Source organism: Protopterus annectens, chromosome 3.part0 (assembly GCF_019279795.1).
Source record: "Protopterus annectens isolate FY-2018-M chromosome 3.part0, PAN1.0, whole genome shotgun sequence".
Lineage (NCBI taxonomy): Eukaryota > Metazoa > Chordata > Ceratodontiformes > Protopteridae > Protopterus > Protopterus annectens.
The window spans coordinates 1,185,133,692-1,185,154,464 of record NC_056731.1 but is presented as its reverse complement, the minus strand read 5'-3'; the positions used below and the strand labels follow the sequence as shown (position 1 = coordinate 1,185,154,464).

The following is a 20,773-nucleotide window of genomic DNA, read 5'->3' as shown; positions in this document are numbered from 1 at the left end:
TTAATATCACATTTTACAATCTTCTGAAGTTCCACCATTGTGTCTTTTCAGGACCACCTAGAAGCACTAGATCACCAAATAAATGCATTTGTGGATTACATGTTTGGATCTAGAGGTGGGTGTACAAGTTATATAAAACTTTACTAGCATGCAGTATATATTAAAGTGCATTATAGTAAGGCTACTGTGAATAAAAAACAAGTTTATTAGGAATTACAGACTCTGTGTTTCCTCAAATATATATATAGTTTGTAAAATCCTCAAATGAATATATAGTTTGTAAAAATATATTGTCTGCGTTTTATAGCAGGTTTTTGCAGCATGTAGTGTTAGCTTAGATTAGTGGTCTTGACATGTTGTGATTCAGTCAGGTTTCTGCCCACAGAATGTTAGTAATGATGACTTATTCCAGTATCAGGAGGCAATAAACAACGTGCATACAGACAAGGTTCCCCCAAAGTCGCTCTGGTTTGTACAATAAACAACGTGCATACAGACAAGGTTCCCCCAAAGTCCCTCTGGTTTGTACAATAAACAACGTGCATACAGACAAGGTTCCCCCAAAGTCCCTCTGGTTTGCACAATAAACAACGTGCATACAGACCAGGTTCCCCCAAAGTCCCTCTGGTTTGTACAATAAACAACGTGCATACAGACAAGGTTCCCCCAAAGTCCCTCTGGTTTGTACAATAAACAATGTGCATACAGACAAGGTTCCCCCAAAGTCCCTCTGGTTTGTACAATAAACAACGTGCATACAGACAAGGTTCCCCCAAAGTCCCTCTGGTTTGTACAATAAACAACGTGCATACAGACAAGGTTCCCCCAAAGTCCCTCTGGTTTGTACAATAAACAACGTGCATATAGACAAGGTTCCCCCAAAGTCCCTCTGGTTTGTACAATAAACAACGTGCATACAGACAAGGTTCCCCCAAAGTCCCTCTGGTTTGTACAATAAATAACGTGCATACAGACAAGGTTCCCCCATAGTCCCTCTGGTTTGTACAATAAACAATGTGCATACAGACAAGGTTCCCCCAAAGTCCCTCTGGTTTGTACAATAAACAACGTGCATACAGACAAGGTTCCCCCAAAGTCCCTCTGGTTTGTACAATAAACAACGTGCATACAGACAAGGTTCCCCCAAAGTCACTCTGGTTTGTATAATAAACAACATGCATACAGACCAGGTTCCCCCAAAGTCGCTCTGGTTTGTACAATAAACAACGTGCATACAGACAAGGTTCCCCTAAAGTCACTCTGGTTTGTACAATAAACAACGTGCATACAGACAAGGTTCCCCCAAAGTCCCTCTGGTTTGTACAATAAACAACGTGCATACAGACAAGGTTCCCCCAAAGTCCCTCTGGTTTGTACAATAAACAACGTGCATACAGACAAGGTTCCCCCAAAGTCCCTCTGGTTTGTACAATAAACAACGTGCATACAGACAAGGTTCCCCTAAAGTCACTCTGGTTTGTACTTGCATGAACAAGAAGTGTAACAATGTACAGGATGCTTAGCCGCAAGAAACACAATGACTGACAAATAAACAACATAGGGAAAATGTTTCACACTCTTCGAATGGTAGCCATAGACCACAGTAATGTACCCTCCAAGTTGGTTATGCTTGATTAGAGAGTTCAGAGGGTTTCACAAGCATGATGAGAAGTTGGGAGTTTCCCCACATTAAGAATTTTTTCAGACAAACACAACCTGACAAAACAGATTTAGTGAATAGTGTTTCTGAGCTGTAGTCACTTGATATTCATTGTGAATGTGAAGGTACAACATTGCTTACATGAATAATGAAAGAGAACTTACCGAGGAAAGAGACATGATGCGAATTGTAAGTGCAACATTTGTGCATGCTGTAAAAACTTTCCCATAGGTCTTCATTTGTGTAAGCAACTTTGAGTACATTTTTGGGCAATGTTTTCCTATAACTATCATTCTTGGACCTCATCACATAGTATAAAACATTTGCTAAAGACGTTAGTGCTAATGCAGGTTCTGTTGCTCCCATGTAAAATTAATATTTGAAATATATTTCATTCTTTCTACTGGATTTCAGCAGTTGTAATGAATAGCAACAGAAACCGACGAGTTTCAAGGCAACTCTTGACCTCTCATGAATGGCAGCCTTGAAAGCAGTTTTCTCCAATGCAGCTGGCAAACAGTATGACTAAACCCTGGTACATAAACAACAGAATAAGGCTGTCTGCAGGTTTTATATATGCAGAAACTGCTGTAGATTGAAGAAAATCTACTGCTAGGCATTACATGCATAAAATGGCACTGTGCTCTATTAACTAGTACAAACCATCAGCAGTACTATTTATCACTTTCACCGCCTACAGTGTAATGATAATTTCAACTGCATGTGGTTGCCAAGCTGTCAGAAGAAATCCATGTACCAGTGAGTATGTCTGTAATCACTCTGCCTCGATCCCCTTGCAGAGTTAACAGATCACTTCTTTCTCATCTTCCAGCAGTCAGCATAGTCTATGTAGATTACTTGGACATCTGTGCTTTCCTAAGACTCATCCCTCATAAAAAATAAAGTTTTTCAGACATATGAGCTATATAAAATTAAACTAACACTAAACAAAGCATTTTAAAATGCTTGATGGTTTAAGGACTGAGTTACGGTGCCAAGCTGTAACAGGACATAACTTCTGTTTGGTTTTAAAATAATAAGTGCCTGTGTATATTTGGTCGGCAGAGTAACTTAATGTTGTTTGTTTTACTAGACTGAATATCCCAGGCAGCTAAGAACTTGTAGCTTATTCTGGTAGAGGGAAAGACAAAGCGAAAAAATGATAAGAGTTGTGCAGTCATTTATTATTTTTACATTTTTAGTTTGATCACTGCAGCTGACTATTGGCTGACACAAGCTCCTCTCCTAATTCATCACTGGACCCATGTTAACCTCCTGTCTGATGTCAGTGAGATCAAGGATGTCCAATGTTTTCCTCCCCCTCCATGTGCACTTGCTTAATGTCTGGGAGAAGATGCATAATGGGGATGTACTGTGTATTGTCCCACCTTCATGATGACTCATTCAATGTCCCCCACCTACTTCCTCTTGAGATCATGCCCGCTGTGCATTCCTCACCTCCACTGGAGATCAGCTGTGAGGTATACACAAGGGCATCCCCCACATGATGGATATGATCTTCCTTCCTTACCAGTACCACAAGCACCAGATCCACTAACTGAACCCGGGTTGCCTGGGCCGTAGTCATGGCTGTATCCATCTGTACCATGGCACTTTTTAGGATTGTTCCAATTTTACCGTCACATTACATCTGGAACACAGCAGAATGTATTAATCACACGTCAAAATTCTGCTTTGCAATCATATACACATTGTATTACTGTAATTCTTAAAATAAAGTGAGGTAGTAATACATTGCTGAATCTTGCAGGTTGTGAGATTAGTTAACCCTGATTACCATCATGATCTAAACTTAAAGGAGTGCCTACACAAGGGAGACATGAAACTGTTGTTAGAGCACTATGGTGCAAAAAAGTATGACAAGTGAGTATCTACTGAAGCTAGAATTCAAAAACTGCCATACCAAAACATGCTGTAGTCATACAGACTACACAAATTCTAATGAAACCATAGATAGAAAGTTGTTGTAGCAGCACACACTCCACTTTCTTTCCTTCAAAAAACCTACAAGATCTTCATCCCCTGCCCTAGCAAGGTAGTCACGCATGACATTACTGAAGTCTCTGCTGTATTTATTGTTCGAGAACACAGTACAACTGAACAACATTTTTGAGAAGTGACAAAATGTGGTCTACCCTTGCTAGAAGAGGTGAAAATTTTATTTTTTACTAAGGTTCCATGACACAGAAATTGTCATTTTCTTTTTTCCTCTTCAGGAAGAACATCTGATGTGAATAAACTAATTTCAGATCATTCTTGATATACCTGTGGAATACTGGGGCATGTGCTAAACAGGTGTTTCGTTTCATTAAAAAAGCCATGGCAATTTGTACTTTGCGTCATTAACATTTTAGTTACCCTACCATAGACATTCTCATTAAATGAAGAGGGGATCACAATCAAGGAAGTTGGATTTTTTATTGCACAACAATGATTTGTCTGTAACTTTTTGTTAGTTTTTGTAGTTATACCAGTGGCACATGTTTCTCTTTACTATAGACATTTTTCCAGAATTTGTCATTGACTCTGTTTCTAATTAATGTTATGTCTGTTCAAAGTAAAACTGTGGTTGTGGTGCTGCGGTAGTGTTGTCGCCTCACAGTCAGACGTTGTCCTGTTCGATTCTCAGCTAGAGCGTCTTCTGTGTGGAGACATGCGTGAATGGGTGTACCTTCGTTAAAGGTTGTGCGTCAGAGCTGGCAACTCGGCACGTAAAAATCTTCTGCCAATCATTAGTGGACTGGAGTTCTGCTGTGGTGACCCCTAACCGGGAAAAGCCGAAAGACACAACAATCTGTTCAAAGTAAATTTTAGAAAAGTTTTCTTATCTATGAAAGTGTGGATTCCAAGGGGAAAGTTGGTGTGTGTGTGTGTGTGTGTGTGTGTGTGTGTGTGTGTGTGTGTGTGTGTGTGTGTGTGTGTGTGTGTGCTTTTGTATAAAAGTAAATACCTGCAGAAACATTCATGCTCATATATGTTTGTGTATATGTGTGTGTGTGTGTGTGTGTGTGTGTATATGTAGTGCTGCTGGTACTGACTGGAAAATGGCAAGAAAAACTCCTTTCTAAAACGTTTAACCTTGAGTTTTTGACCACAACATTTTCATGATATACCATAAGATATTCTAAAGGAATTAAGAAGTACCTTCATGTATAAACAGAATCTGAAATACATAAAACTGTGCTTTTTCATGGTAAATTACTGAACTTCAAAACAGTAAGGGTTGTAGTATTTAACCTTTCTTATAGGTTCATGACGTAAACTCTAGTTGTCCTATTAAGTTATCCATGTCACCTTTCTCTCATCAACTGAGTGCCCTTGATATTCCTTGATGTTCCAGCTTTCTCCTTTTTAGCTTCATTTTATTAGGTATTTATGTCTGTTTCCCTATACATAGTCTCTTTGGTCTTATTGTATTGCTGTTTTGTTCTGTAACCTAGTATCAGTTGTTCCTCACCTGCCTCCACGTTTTTTTTTTTTTTTTTTTTTTTACAACTTCTTCCATTATTTATCTTACAAATGTTTTCAAATTAGGCTATAATTTCTGTTGCACTTGTACTGCAAATATCAATTATATGTTAGGTTAAAAAAATTTAGTGCAGACTCAGAGGTCCACCTTTGATAGTACCAATGCCCTTTTCATCTGCTATGTGGTGCTTAGACTCTGATTGGTGCCACAACCTGCCTACAATTTCATTTGACAGTGTGACTTTGCAATAAATCTCTTGTTTTGCAACATGTCCTATTCTGTATGTTATTTGACATGTATATACTCCTGTTATTATTATCTAAATAAGTCAGTGAAGAATACATCCTGCTGTACTGTTCATTTGTATCTATGATGATATATGAATGCATTTCTGCCACTTCGTAGCTGTCAGTTTGACAGAGCACTGTTTGAGCATTTTGTAAGGAACTTTTAGAGTTATGTGTTTTTCCTGTTGCAAATAATTTTATTATAACTAAATGATGCCTGGCATTTAATTAGTTGATTAATAAAAACAAAAGAATGAATAAATGGACAGATAGAAAGGCAGGCAGTGGACAGAGAGATACAACAGCAGCATGGGTTGTGCTTTGTCATTGAAATAAAAATGGAATCTGGAAAATGCTTTCTTTGTTAATGTGCCTCAGTCCTGTGGAGCTTTCCAAAGTCCATTGACATTTATTGTTGGTGTAATGCCTTCATGCTGCTATTTAGAGATAGTGCATCCTAGTGATGGTCATTAAAGTAGGAAATGTCTAAAGAACAATTACCAATGCATTTAGGCAAACAAATGAGACACTAAAATATGGTCCTTCCTTCCTTAAATGCTTTGTCCAGAACTGCCTTTTCTTTACAAGGACCTTTGCCAAATGTAAAATGTTGTTTGAAAATGTGAATGAAATCATTAGTTTAATTCTGCTGTATGAAGTATGAATTTCGTAAAGGCCCATTTTTAGGCAGAGTTTAAGAATTAGGCAAGTACAGTCTGTGATAACTCCCGGTACTGACCAGCATTGTATTGGGGGTCTATACCTCAGATAGCTGCATTTGACATCATACTGGAGAACACCAAGACTTGCATAGCTTTAGGACTGACTGGGTTCATAGGTGATGATTCTGACCCAACAACTCCATCACCCTGACCTTACTATGAAAAGGGTGTCATAGCTAAGGGATGGTAAATAGGAAAATGGATATAGGGCGATGAGTCCCAAAGTGTGGAAACTGAATGGCTGAAAGATCATCTATGCATCATGAAGATACATATACAAAGTCTGAGATGCCATTTCTTGTAATAATCCCTTTCCTCTGAGGTATGGTGATCTTGGAGTTGGTATACATAAGTTCAGGAGAGGGGAGCTTGCTTCCCCTGCAAAAAAACAGTTTAAAAGAGAGGAGTGATTTTCAAGATTCACTTTTCTCCAAGCACCAATATTTCAATAGGGAGCCTGGGTATAAAGACATGGAGAAATAGAGTCATTTAAGTGGTGTAGAACAAAAAGAGGCTACAAGAAACCTGGAGGCCAGAAAGACAGGTGTCCATGGATACTTATATGGGTAGAACTTCATGAGATGATATCAGAGTGATAAACACCGAGAGAGTCGGTTTGAAATAGCAGAGTTATTCTTCCTATGCTTTTTCTTCACTTTTTTCTCTGCAACCACCTGCTGAACATCAGCATCCCTCTAGGAAAAATTGGTTCATTCATTCCTGTCTTAACCAGTAAGTAGGACCAGCCAAGAGGGCTACCATTAAAGCAGCCATCACAAGTTTTGTTGTTATAGTCCTAACCTCACTACACATGCCCAGTAACATGATACATGATTTGAAGTGGAATGACAGGTGTCAGTGCAGGTGTGCTACTTTTGCAGGTGATGTGACCACTCAAAACTGCCTTGCCCTCCAGGATCCAATGTTCTATTCTGGTCTTGGGTCACCACTGGTGACTCTATCCAAGATCATGAATATTGCATATGTTTTCTACACCTTCTTCTGAATGGAGGTGAGATGACTAGTGCTGTGTCAATCTTCCATTCTGCTCCCATGTAGAACAAGATGCCCAAGCCAAACTGGTCAAACATCACTTGCTCTGGGTCATAATCAGGCTTTATTTACCTGTGCCAATAGAACTGGGTTATGTTTTAATGGATGAATGTTCTTGTATTTGTCCCATATTCAGGCAATGGAAAAATACTAGACTCTGTTAATTATGAACTTGGAGAGCTTCAGTAGATGAAAATAGATGGCCAGACACACAACAAATCACTTAACTATACTATTTGAGTGCCAAGGTAATGTAATGTTTATGAACTCTGGATGCAGCCACAGCTGGAGTGGCATAGCACACAGTAGAGGATTGTGGTTGCCTAAATAATGTGCAGTGCCTGGCACCTATTTCTTATGCTCACCTTGTTTACAGTTCAAAATGTGCATAGAGAGGGTAGCTGTCTCGTGTTGAAGTACTGAGAGGAGGAGAAAGATGCTTCTACTGCCTCCATTTCCATTGTACTGTGGATTTTAATAACAAGCTGGTCTCTTTTACAGTTTGTCCATGATGCTGACTAACCTAATGAAGATGTAACCTGTTGAACAAGCCACACTGTGATGTGACAATATTAGTTATCAGAAACAGTAGAATTAGCATCTTTTCTGTTGATTAAGTATCAGAATGGACATTGTGTCAAATATGATTGAGACAATGTGAGATGCAGAAAGCATTCTTCAGAACAATCAAAAACAAAGAAATGTGATCCTGCTGAAGTGAGAAGTACAGTGAGGAAGAACTGGTGATTGTATTGGGAACCTCTTATATACACATACATACTCCATATATCATACTGACAGATGGAGGGGGAGTCCTCAGCAGTGTGCACTGATGAAAATGGTTTGCCTTGTGTTACAATGCCTGGTATGCATAAGTGCCTTTTTTGTTAGCTATTCACGTTACACTTCAAATGCATTTCTTCAAAGTGTGATCTGAATTTCCTAAGGCTTTAAGCAGGCATATAAAACAGTCATTGTGTAAGTACTAGACATTTTCATTCCTAAATAATTTTTGTTAAAACCATTTATAGGAAAATAGTTCATGCCAAATAGTTACTTAACATAGTTGCAGGAAATGACTATTGTTAACCTGTGTGACTAGCACGTTACCTCTGAAGAACATAGCTTTTAGTGAGTGCTTAAACTTCAGCAGACCTTCTTACAATGAAGCCTTTTCATGTTTGTGTTATGGCACAGTGACTGGCATCCTTGATTAAGGCTTATACAAATCTGCAAAGTGGCTTTGACTGTATGACACAGACTGTGTGCATATTTTCCCTCTGGCCTTGTCACATATCGCCTTTGGCATAGTTGGCCCTCTTACAAATCCTATTGTGAGCAGCCATGCTTCAGCACATGGTTAGAATGCACAAAAGAGTGAATTCAGCTGCACCTTTCTATTTTCTACATAATGCATTGTGAAACAGACCTTTTTATTCTGCAAGGAGATTGATGTAATTTAGAAAGGTTCTTTTCCATTCATAAATAAAATGCAAAAGTAACTGTATTAGATAAATGAATAAACAGTCTTCTTAATGTTGTGCTGCTTGTTTGAACTGAATACTTAATATTTCAAAACCAAAGTGTATACCCTGCTTTGGGAGAATACACAGAATGTATATTGGACTTTTTTTCCAGAGAAATTAAACATATAATTTATAGAGAATTACATAAGTACCCATTTCTGGCATCATCAAAACTTCTGTTATCTAATTGAAAGTACAGTTTTTAAAACTCCATTTAAGTCACCTCCAGATTCATTAATTAATATATCAGTGCAGCAAACCTATGCTACAGTTTTAAGTGTAATTCTTATTTTATTTATATAATGTGTGTGTGTGTGTGTGTGTGTGTGTGTGTGTGTGTGTGTGTGTGTGTGTGTGTGTGTGTGTGTGTGTGTGAAGCACACACACACACACACACATATATATATATATATATATATATATATATATATATATATATGCATTCATAACACTATATACACAAGGTACATTTAAGAAGCAAACTGAGTGCATTATATATAGTAAATATAAGAAGAAATGCAAATTATAGTGAACATGTGTTCTACTTTAAAATACCCCGTTCCATTAATATTCCATGTTTTCCAAAACTCAGACAGTGCAAATGAGGTAGTAAGTGGCAATTTTCCATGAAAATAGTAAATCACACTGTCTGCCAGTTACTATGCTTATCCCATATTTATTTCACCATTTGAGTATTAACAAGTATCCTTATCTGGAATGTATATATTTCCCAGGCAAAGGCAGTCTGGTAGTATTCATATTTAGTATAGTGACAACTGAGTAGTTATCGTGCAGGACCATAGTGCTGATATAGTTACTTTGCATAAGTAAGTGAACTTTAAGTTCATGTTAGAAGCATTTTTTTTGCTTTTTTAAAAATACTTTTTTTTTTTTTAATTTATTTTCTATCATTGTTGAAGTGAAATTATTTGCGTGTCAGTTGTCTGAAGTAAAAGATGCTGGGGAACATAATGCTGATTGTTGTTTTCTGCATGAAATCATTGGCTGTGTAATTTGTAAATGTGTGCCAGCAATGATTCCCTTATTTGGGGAAATTTATCCCTTCTTTGAGTTGGTGCAGCTGTGAAGTTTGTGGGGTGTGGGGCTTGCCCCCACATTTGATGGTACACTGCAGATTGACCTACCAAGAAATGCTTAATTTTCTCACTGTTCTGTGTTTCGGGCATTATTTTTCAGCATTTCTGACACTTGTGCAGTTCCACAAGCCATTGTAGGACCATAAATAAGTATTTGCATTAATGATTACTGTAGGCCATTGACTATTGCTGCATCACTGTGCTAACATATATATGTACAAATGGCATGCTTGGATTCTGGTTTCAAAATACCATGTTAGGATTATTTTATTAAGCATATATTCATATAAAAATCTGCTTTGCACTACTACTACTTCTTTTACAAGTTAATACTTTATTTTTTCTATTTATTGGCCAGGTAAACTCAGTGGAGAAATTGGCCCTTTTCAGTGGCAAATCCAAAAGCACTGTCTGATTAAGTGTCTTGCTCAGTGAGAGTCATACAGTACGCAAATGAAGGTGGAAGCACTCAAACCTTGTACCCATGGCACAGGAAGCAGCTCATTACCAGCTCGGCACTTTAGTTCTTTGTGCTGTCAGACAACTACCTCTTCTCTCCATTATTTCAAATATAATTACTTCTTTATGCTGCGATATAACTTTATGCTTCAGGTTTACTTACAAAACATCAGGATGCAAAAAGTAAAGTATATAAAGCATTAGGGACATAGCCTTTCTTGACTTGTAATTTGTAAATAATTTGACCTAGAAATAAAATATACCTGACTGACAGCATGTAACATTGACACAGTACTTTGGTACTCATGCTAATAAAATATACGACACTGATAGCAAGTAACACTGACACAGCATCAGTACTTGGTCACTCATACCTTTTTGTTGTTTTACTCTCAGTGCACTACGTATGTACGTGTAAAGGAGTAAAAAGACAATCCACTTCCACCACCATCATAACCAGCAAAAGGACATCAGTGAAATTTAATTTTGTCACAAGACTAAAGTGGCTGAATGTTTGCTTTCTCTTCTCAGAGCATTTTGCGGTATTCTTCATGGCAGTATTGTCATATCATCCTTTCAGAATGCCAAATTGTTCAGATTTAGTGGGTTTGTAAAACCTATATCTGTGGTTAGAGGGATATATCCCTGAATATGACCTAAGTTACCCAAGTGTGAGTAAGTGCTCAGGCTTTTAAATGTGCCAAGTGGAGAAGTGTAGAAGTGAGAGGCCAGTGCTAGCTCACTTGCTCTGCAGTAAAGGGGTAGTGGGTCCAGCTGGATGTGGGTGATGGTATTGCAAACATGTGTAATGGAGATTTAGCCATGAGCCAGGAAAACTGGATCATATGATATATAAAATAAGTCAAACCAAAGACCATAAAAACCTTGCCAATACCTCACTTCAAGTTTCACCACATTTTGCAAGGATAGTGATGCCTGTGAGTCCTAGTATAAATTTAAGGGCACTTATTCAACTGTCCAATCTATGTTTGAAGGATGACATGTAATCACGTTGCTTGACATTCCAGGGGAATTTATTCCTGCGCAAAGGGAGGTGCTGGGTATTGAACTTATCTGTCCATCTAGGTTTATTTACTTATTTAAGGAGGTTAAGATCTCTGGTTCTGGTGTTAGCAGCAAAGTTGACTTTCTGAGGAAAAGGAGGTCAAGAATATCTGGTAAAGTAGGCAAAGATCTCCACTCAGGATCTTGTACAACACTGAGTACAAGGATAAGGATTCCAGTCTCTTCCGATTGGTAAGGTTTTTGAGACCAGATATCCTTTTTGCTAGGAATCGCCCTTTTTGCTAGGAATCTCTCTCTTTTTTGAGTTTTTTTAATATATCTAGCCAGATACATGTTGAAGAGTTTATTACATTAAATATCAGATCTGATTAGGGAAGATTAGAGGAACAATGAATTCCTTAACTTTAGAAGAGATACTCTTGAAATTTAGTTGCAAAATGAAAAAGGATTTCCTAACTATGGTCATCATTATGATAGCCAAAGGAGTAGTAACCAGCAAATCACGTGCCCAAATCCCTGATCACTGACCTGTATGGTAAAAGGGTATTTCCAAAGCAGGAGGATGGAGACAGTTTCTGCTTCAAAAAGGGGATGATACTAAATTTTGTAGTCCTTGTGTTTGCCCTTTTTCTATACACCAGGAATTGACTTTAATTAGTTCAGTTTGATGTGTCTGAAAGGAATTTAGCAACTACACTGCATCAACAAACTTTGTTAAATGATCACTGTTATCAATTTGGAGATCTGAAAAATAGCTACCAAACAGAAGGGGGCACATGACAGATCCCTTGGGAAAACCACTGCTCACCTTGTCTCTATAACTCTCAGCTTCTTTCCTCATGAATTTCTAGGCAATGCTAAAAATAATTGGGGGACAATGGTTAAATTCAGCCACATATTTAAATATTTGTCAAATAAGCTCAGAAATTTGCTGGAATAACAAAGTTTGCATTAATATGCATTTTTCTAAAGGATATGAAGTCTGAAACTCAAATGTCTGTCATTATTTAGTGATCCTCAGTGATTTGCAAGAAAACCACACATTTTAAAACAAATAGACTAAAATAGGCAAAGATCTAGACATTATGTGAAATTCTGGACAGCTGAAAGGTATGTTTGTCTCCTTCTGAAGTGGCATCATGTACTGGGACAAACAATGTACATTTTGGGCTTAAGTCAATTGGCTAACCATCTTATTAAATAGGGATTTATATTTAAGTTCATCAACTTATAAAAATGTCATCATGTGGAATGGTACCGATTGTTTTGGCAGCATGGATGGGATGACATATGTTGACCTCCTGACTGACTTTCTCAAAGAAGTTGACAAGATTCATATGAGAGGATTTGTCCTTTACTTTTTTCTTTTGGTGAGGAGAAGATTTCTAATAGACCTAGAAGTCGAGAGGTAATTTTCTGTCTCCCATTTGTGATGTTTAATATTTTTAAGCTTAGTTTTTCTCTGGTGATAACACTGAAGAATATTTTGTCTTTGCAACTTTATTTTAACTCCTCTGCAGATTCTGCTAGCAGTGCAAGTTTATTGAAGCTGATATGAAATAAATATAACAGCTGTAAATCCCAAGGAAGAAAAGAAAGAAAACTGAAAAAGTAACACCAGGTTATTGTAAAACATAGTCCCAAGAGTTTTCACCAAAACATTGCAAAACTAGCATATAAGTCAGGAGGACGGATAGAGCTACCAAAGCATGCCCTCATAGCTCAGCTGCCATCTTGGAATCCAATCATACAACTATTTTTATGGCTTCCCCTGCTTCGTTTCTGATCCTGTGTTGCTGTCCATCTTATGCAGTAACAGACAAAACACATTCATTCTCCTAAATGGATTTGCAAAATACTGTTTTCCATTTGGCATGCAGAAAATTCAGTGTACTTCTAATATGACAAACGTTGAGTGTTATTTTACACACATGTAAAAAGTGATTTTTGTCTAATACAGTTTACGTCATACATTTAGAGATAGATAGATAGATAGATAGATAGATAGATAGATAGATAGATAGATAGACAGATATATATATATATATATATATATATATATATATATATATATATATATATATATATATATATATAAAATATACAGAGAGAAAGAGCGAGAGATAGAGAGACAAAGATATATGAATGAATTCTAGAACATGGGTATGCAACTGCTAAAGCCTTCAGTCTTCACATCTGTAGCTACTTGTTCTTTCTTTCTTTGTACTGTGTTCCTTCTGTATCCAGAACCCCTTTGTCTTTATGGCTCTTTGTTCTGCTAAAATGGTTTTCCACTTTTACAATTTATTTTTCTTCTGCATTGCAGATGGTTCTTTGGCTTGTTCTGATTCTTTCCTCTCCAGCAGCACTCATTTCTTTCTCATCTTGTCTATGCTTGTTGTTCAAATTGCTCATCTGTTTGGTTGCCTGCTTGTCTCATCTCTTAGTTGTGATTATAAACTGTATAAGCTGTCTTATCCCATTCATTTTTACATCCAATTATTTATACAGAGCATGTAATCTGTTTCTTTTCATCTTAACAGTGAAATAAGGAATCCTCCTAGTTAAGAAACAGAAATAATATACTTTCTTTGCCTGGTTTGCATTGCTCACATTCCTGCATATTCTAGAGAAAGGAGACTTAAGGTTATCCCTCAGAAGAGGGCACCCATAAGCAAATGGAGGAAATAACTTCCATATTAGATGCTTACATGAAGGCATATCTGGTAATAGTAGCCATAGCTATCTGGACTCCCTAATGTTCCAGACTATGCATATTTATATCTAATTTAATACTTTATTCCTAGGATTCAATAAACTCCATGTAGGCTCCATGAGAAGCCTACATGGAGTTTGCATGTTTGCGAGCATTAGCCTACAATGCATATTAATGCTGAGCAATGCCCCTAAGCTAGGTTTTGTGGCTCAGAAAAGTGTTGCTTGCCAGGAAACCATGTAAGCGAACATGGATACAATTCTGTTTAAAGAAGAGCACCTACTGTCTGCCAATTTGCAGAGAATACCACAATGATCACCAGGGCTTCACAGATAGCTGTCAGTCTGATAGTGCAACACATCTGCACAAAGGTCAATGTAATGTGGGGACATTTACAAGAAATAGGGACATATTTGCCATAGATGTTGCATAGAAATGTGGTAGAATGAAACTCAAACATACCTCTCAACCTCTCTGCGCAAGAAATCTTGGCAAAGCTATAAATAATGGGGGGGGGGGGACAAAGGCCCAAAAATAGGGACAGATTTGTAATATTGCTCTTCCAAATTTAGAAAGTTGATAGAATAATAGGTTGTGCAGTAGCATGAACTTTATGGAGAGCATGAAGTTTGAAACTTAAATGTCTGTCATCTGTTTCTGAGTTTACTCTGCAAGAAAACCAAAATGTTATCAGGAAAAGATCACAAATATGAAAAAAAATTGGACATTCTGCACAATTCATGACAGTTGAGAGATATGCACTCAAATGTATCTAATATTGAATCACATCATCCCAGAGATCATCACAGTAATATGGCAGAAAGCCACAAATTTGATAAGGAAAACATCTGTACATCCTTGGAATATCTGGATAGTTGAGAGGCATGAATGTAAAGTACATGGTCCAAACACAGTACAGGACAGTTTACCTACATTGCAGAGTATTGTGATATCCCATTCCTAGCATTCTGTACTGAAGCTATGTTAATGATCTGTAACAGTACATGGGACTGCCATGTAAAATTATTACTTGGGGAAGTGAGTGTATTGAACAGGGACCCATAAATGAACTGTAGGAATTAACACAGTGAAAGAGAACAGGTGAAAATCCCTCGTGTGCAGCACAGGAGTGCATGTCAATGGAAGATGGCTGAAGCAGCAACACCAATCCACCAATTGCATATCTATATGGTACAGTAGGGACTATACAGTAAAACTGTGTTTTATGTAACTGCCACACAAGGTGACATAACAGTGGGGAGGATGTCTGTGAGAGATAAGCATCCTTACATTAATAAGGCAGAGGACATCTGTCAGGGATCTAACATACAAATACTGTTGTCATCATGCATACTCTTGATGACCTCTTTGAGGACATCTATCAGATGTAACAGACCTGATGTAGCATTAACAACTCACACAGGTCTGTTGCAAACAGCCGGAATATCACTAGTGTACATGTACAAGAGGTCCTTGATGACATGTTGGTCTACCTCACAGTCAAGGAGAGCCAGGATGTCTCTATACATGCATGCACAGGTGCTGACCCCCCACCAACTCAGGTGGATTCATGTTGATGTACACCCTTGTATGGGAACATAGCACATGTGGAAGGTGTGTTGAAGTGTGTATTCAACAGTATCAGGACAATTTATGTGCTGAGTCAGGCCATTGATGATCTGTGATGTTGTCACAGCCCAGCGATTCTATGTGATAAGCCTGGATAAAGGTAAGACAGTGCATAATGCCTACTGTGATCTGGCCTAGGGTTTTTGACACAATCTCTCATGCGGGTATCATTGAGAAACCCTCCCAGCTGGGGAGTAACCCTTACATCCATTGATGGTTAACCAATTGGCTCACCGACAGAGCACACATTGTGAAAGTTGGTGAATCAACCTGTACCAGTAAAGCTGTCACCATTGATTGGTCAACACCAGGGATCTGTGCTTGGACCTCCACTGTTTGGACTGTTTGACAGTCCAGACTAAAGTATATGGCCTTCAGTGAGTCTGCCAATGATGATAACGTAGTACAGATCCAAAACTCTGATATAGCTGATGACATCAGCAGTGTCTGCTGTGGAGAATATGGTAATAGTGCCCCACACAGTGGTGTAAAATGCTCTGTGTAATGTCAAGCAACAGCTCACACACACATATACACACACAGACAGGCACACACACACACACACACACACACACACACACATGCACAGTTGACTGCAGTGAGAACAAAACCCCTACTTAAATGACAGGCTACAAAACCCAGTATTTTATGCAAGCTCCACAGCTCAAGTCTGATTTGGAGTGTCTCAGACAACAGTTTATAGCTGATAACATCAGCCATGACTGTTGAGGAGACTATTACGTTGTCTCACATGGCGGTGTAAAATGTTCTCTGTAATGTCAAGCAACAGCTCACACACACACACACACACACACACACACACACACATATGCAAACTACAATGTTACAACAGTAAAAAGAAGGTTGCACACCCTGTACTAGAACCCAGGACCATCTGTACTCCAACCCTACACTTACACCTGCTGCCACAGGACTAGTTATATGACATTCCTTATTTAATTGAATGCATCTGGCTTCTATTTTTGGCTGTGTGAGTCCTGTCTGCATCCTGGGTGGTCCAGTTAAACAATTTGTGCACTGCCACACTTTGCACAAATGGGATAAGCACAGCTAAACCCACCATTCATTTCCTTCATTCCCATGGATGCACTAAGTGCTACATCCTGCAAATACTGCTCCCCCCAAAAAAAAAAAATTTGACAAACAAAAATAGAAAAGGAAAAAAAAATAGGCAAGTAGTTGAAATGAGGAAAATCATTGTATGACATACACAGAAGAAAATGATGGCTCACATGAGATATGTGTGCATGGCTCTACATTTGAACTCACTCCAATGTACCTTCAGAACACGGGATGGGTGCTTTATCCCTCTTTGCCAGAAAAGCAGCTTTGCAACAAAGAACTGAACTCAGTCTGCATGCAACCAACTGCAACAGCATCTATAGTGATATCAGACCATATGACTGTTTTTTGTACATTTATTATTTTTGGGTGTATTACACCTAGTGATCACAAAATCTGTTATGACTATTGCTTGCAAATATACAGCTCTGTATTTCATTTCTGTGTTTGTTGGTCATTCTTCAGTTATCTGACCAGCAATCTGAGACATGCAGTGTGTAATTTTAATTCATTAAAATGGCAGCTCAGACTTAATGCAATGTACTACCCAGAATTGAATGTGTATTAATAAGTTCTATTTTAAAGTTGAGGCACTTTAATGCTTAACAAATAAGAATGTTTTTTAATGGTTTAACTGATACATTTTATTACTTGACAGTTTTGAGCATGTGACTTAGTAGTAAACATTTTAAATGAGAAGTTTTTAGCATATTGACAGTTCTGATGAGATTCATAACATAAATTTGGAACCTGGTTGGCTAGGCTTACTTAGGCCTTTGGGCCGACAGCCTGGTACCTACCTATGAACCTACTATTTTCCAAAATAAAATCATTGTGGAATATTAGAGTGTTATTCTTTCAGCACCACAGGATTTGTTTCGTTGTATTTCTGTACATGTCCATGGATTGTGCAGCAAGACTCCCCCACATGTATCTAGGCACTGTAACGGTAACTTCAGCAGCCCAAAACACATACTCTGTGATATTTCTGGTTTGAGCATGTGCCTCATTATGGCATTCTTCTATGGGTGTGTGTGCATTTCTGATGGGTGTCATCAACCACTGTTCCAGTGCACAGCCCACATCCCACAGTAAATGACCCTGTGGGATATCCCCCCCAGCCAACATCTGGTACAGCTGGGAGGTGTGCCAGATATGTTAGTTGTGGTAACTGCCAGGGTTGCCAGCACATACATTCAAGATGATTTCCTTGGCATTACACAACTTGGCAGTTGCTAGAGTGGTAGCCCTTTCTGCTTATGTAGAGCCCATCTTGTTCCCCATGTGGTGCCTTCATTTCTATATGTGTGCAATCTATGGCACCCAGTACTTCAGGGTAGTGTGATACATGGTATAACTCCTGCATATTTCTGGTCCTCTCCACAGATCTACGAGGAAAATATGATTTACTATGGCAAGGTTGAAGTGGGTTTGGTCGAACCCACTTCAGTCAAAGTCCAGAGGCCAAACGGCGACAATGTCGGAGCATGACATTGTCGAAGTACAAATCTCGCCCCTATCTTGACCCATGTTAAAGCCCATTTTGATATCAAAGTCGAGTCATATTTCGACAATGTCATTTTTGCGGACATGGGTCGACGATCCCATTATTCGATGGGGTCCGGTTTAAGCTTACTATAGTAAACCAGAAAATATATGTGGTCACTGGCATGTTGGAGCATAGCATTCAGGAGTTGGTGGAAATACTGGATGCTAATGACTGTGACACCCCCAGCATGTTCCTTGTTGGTCTCTTAAAGGTACCTGTATCTAAAGTTCTAAGGGCTACACAAACCTTTGTCTCCACTGGGTTGCGTTCCCTGTGGTTGGTTGAGTATGGCAGGGGTTGCAGAGTTCCCATGATGTGTTCCTGTCTACCTTGTAGTGCACTGCAATTTCTATGTCATGTAGGTTGTGAAAAGTTAAACAGAGCCTGAAAACTCTTCTCCTTCTTAGCCTAGATGTATTGGCAGCAGCAGCAACATTGGCTTCAGCCTGTGGCACATACAAATGAATTCAAGCAGCTAAAGCCCCTAACATTCTGTCTGTATAGACTCTTTTGCATAGCTGTATTCCAAAGGTTTTGAAATTCGCAGGAAAACCAGCATGGAGTCTACACAGATGCCTTATAACTTGTTAAATAGCTCCACCATGCTGTATTGGTTGATTACCATAGAATTCAGCTGATTATACTGTAATTAACATGCCAACCTGTGGTGGTGGTGCTGCGGTAGTGTTGTCGCCTCACAGTAAGACGCTGTCTGGTTCAATTCTTAGCTAGAGGTTCTTCTGCGTGGAGACATGCGTGAATGCGCATACCTTCATTGAAGGTTGTGCATCAGGCCTGGCAAGCCGGTACGTAAAAATCAACTGCCAATCATTAGCGGACCAGAGTTCCGCTGTGGCGACCCCTAACCAGGAAAAGCCAAAAGACACAAACAATACTGTAATTAACATGCCACAGTGTTTACCTTGTTTCTGTGGGGGGAGGGGGGTTGTCCCTCTACACGGTGCTTACTGAATCTGAATGTTGTTGTCACATGGTAGAAAATTACCTTGTAGGGTTTACTGATTCTCCCATGTAAATCTGATGTAATAGTTTTTGCTGATTCAAAATAGTTAAGTGGAACCTAGTACCTCCCTGACTTAGATTACCTTAATAAAGATATTTGACAACCACCTGGGACTTAGCCACCATATTAAAGAATAGGTCATGACTACATTTAAGAATTTTACAGTGTTTCTGGTTTATCCCTCCTGTGCAGGGGTTGGTCCCTTTTAAATATTCTAAGTAGCTTTCTGATTGGTTTTATTCTTTTTCTGAACTCACCAAATTTCCATTTCCATTTTTGTACCTCTTATTGTGCCCCCTGTTCACTTTGAACTGTATACAACTTTTCTTTTCCTACCATCTCCTATTATTGGTCACCTTCTCATATGTCCTCTTTATCCCCTACCTTATCCAATTCTGTCAGATGCCAGATCTAATAAACAACTCTCCCACTCTGTTTATTTTCTGTTTTGTTTTTTTTCATGTATACCAAACATAGACTTCTGCCTTCTCTTGGATTTCTGGTCTATTCAGTACCATCCTCTACCTCTTTGCTATGTCTTCTTCAGTTCTTCTTTATCCACAACTACAAAGTCTTCCTCTTCTTTTCCTAGACTTCTTGCCTTGAGTTTCTTTTAATATGCTTTTGTATATCTATTCCAGGAAGAACTTACCCTGATATGCAGCCTGTTCTCTCTCCAGTCTTACATAATCACTATACTTCAGCATGAAAGTCCCATGTGTACTGACCATACTTTCAGGCACTTCTTTGAGCTAATCTTTGATATATGAAATATTTATTTATTTATTTACTGTTTGTTAACATGTAAATGGACTAGTCAAATTGATATTTTCAAACATGACCAGGTCTTTTATGCATAAAAAGACAACAGTAATGACATGCATTATATGTATTGGACACACTAAATTGATTGTAGGTATGAGTTTGTATGCATGTGTGTGGTATGAATGAACAACCAGAACAAGACTAACCATATAGTGGTGTGAATATTGGCTCTAGATGGTTGTTACTGTTGATCTGACACTGCAACCCCATCTGCAAAAACAGGAAAGGAGGCTGTTTTGGATGGATGAAGTATGAAGCACAATATAGAATAGAATGTATGTTACAAAATGGAACCTAAGCATGCAGTTGAATGAAAATATTGCAGAAAGCAGCGATGCAGTATACATTACAGAAATGATTACTACAGTGCACATCTTGGCAAAAAGAAGCAGTGTAGTATAATATAAATGAGTTAACTATTAACTTTGCATATGAAATATACAAATGGGGAGAACTGTTTGTCAGGCTGATCCAAACAGGTTATGAAAAAGTTGTAAGAAAATATACTGATCATTTGAAAATTTGTGAATTTAGATGGAAATTCTACATCAGAAACATAGCAGAGAAATTGCTTTTAAAGTGAACTTGATGGCACATGCTATGTTGTTATTCCATTAAGTGTTGTCT

General features: G+C 38.4%; 1 protein-coding gene across 2 annotated transcripts in view; it reads left to right on the top strand.

Annotated features, from left to right (window-relative positions):
* Positions 1 to 20,773, top strand: part of ELOVL2 (ELOVL fatty acid elongase 2) — a 921,742-nt gene that overhangs the window by 382,898 nt on the left and 518,071 nt on the right. Inside the window, exon 2 of one of the 2 annotated variants that reach the window (XM_044065397.1) lies at positions 52 to 115. The exons of the other annotated variant lie outside the window; for it this stretch is intronic. Within the exon in view, the coding sequence (XP_043921332.1) occupies positions 52 to 115 (64 nt within the window). The remainder of the gene's footprint in view (positions 1 to 51; positions 116 to 20,773) is intronic. 2 annotated transcript variants of the gene reach the window in all.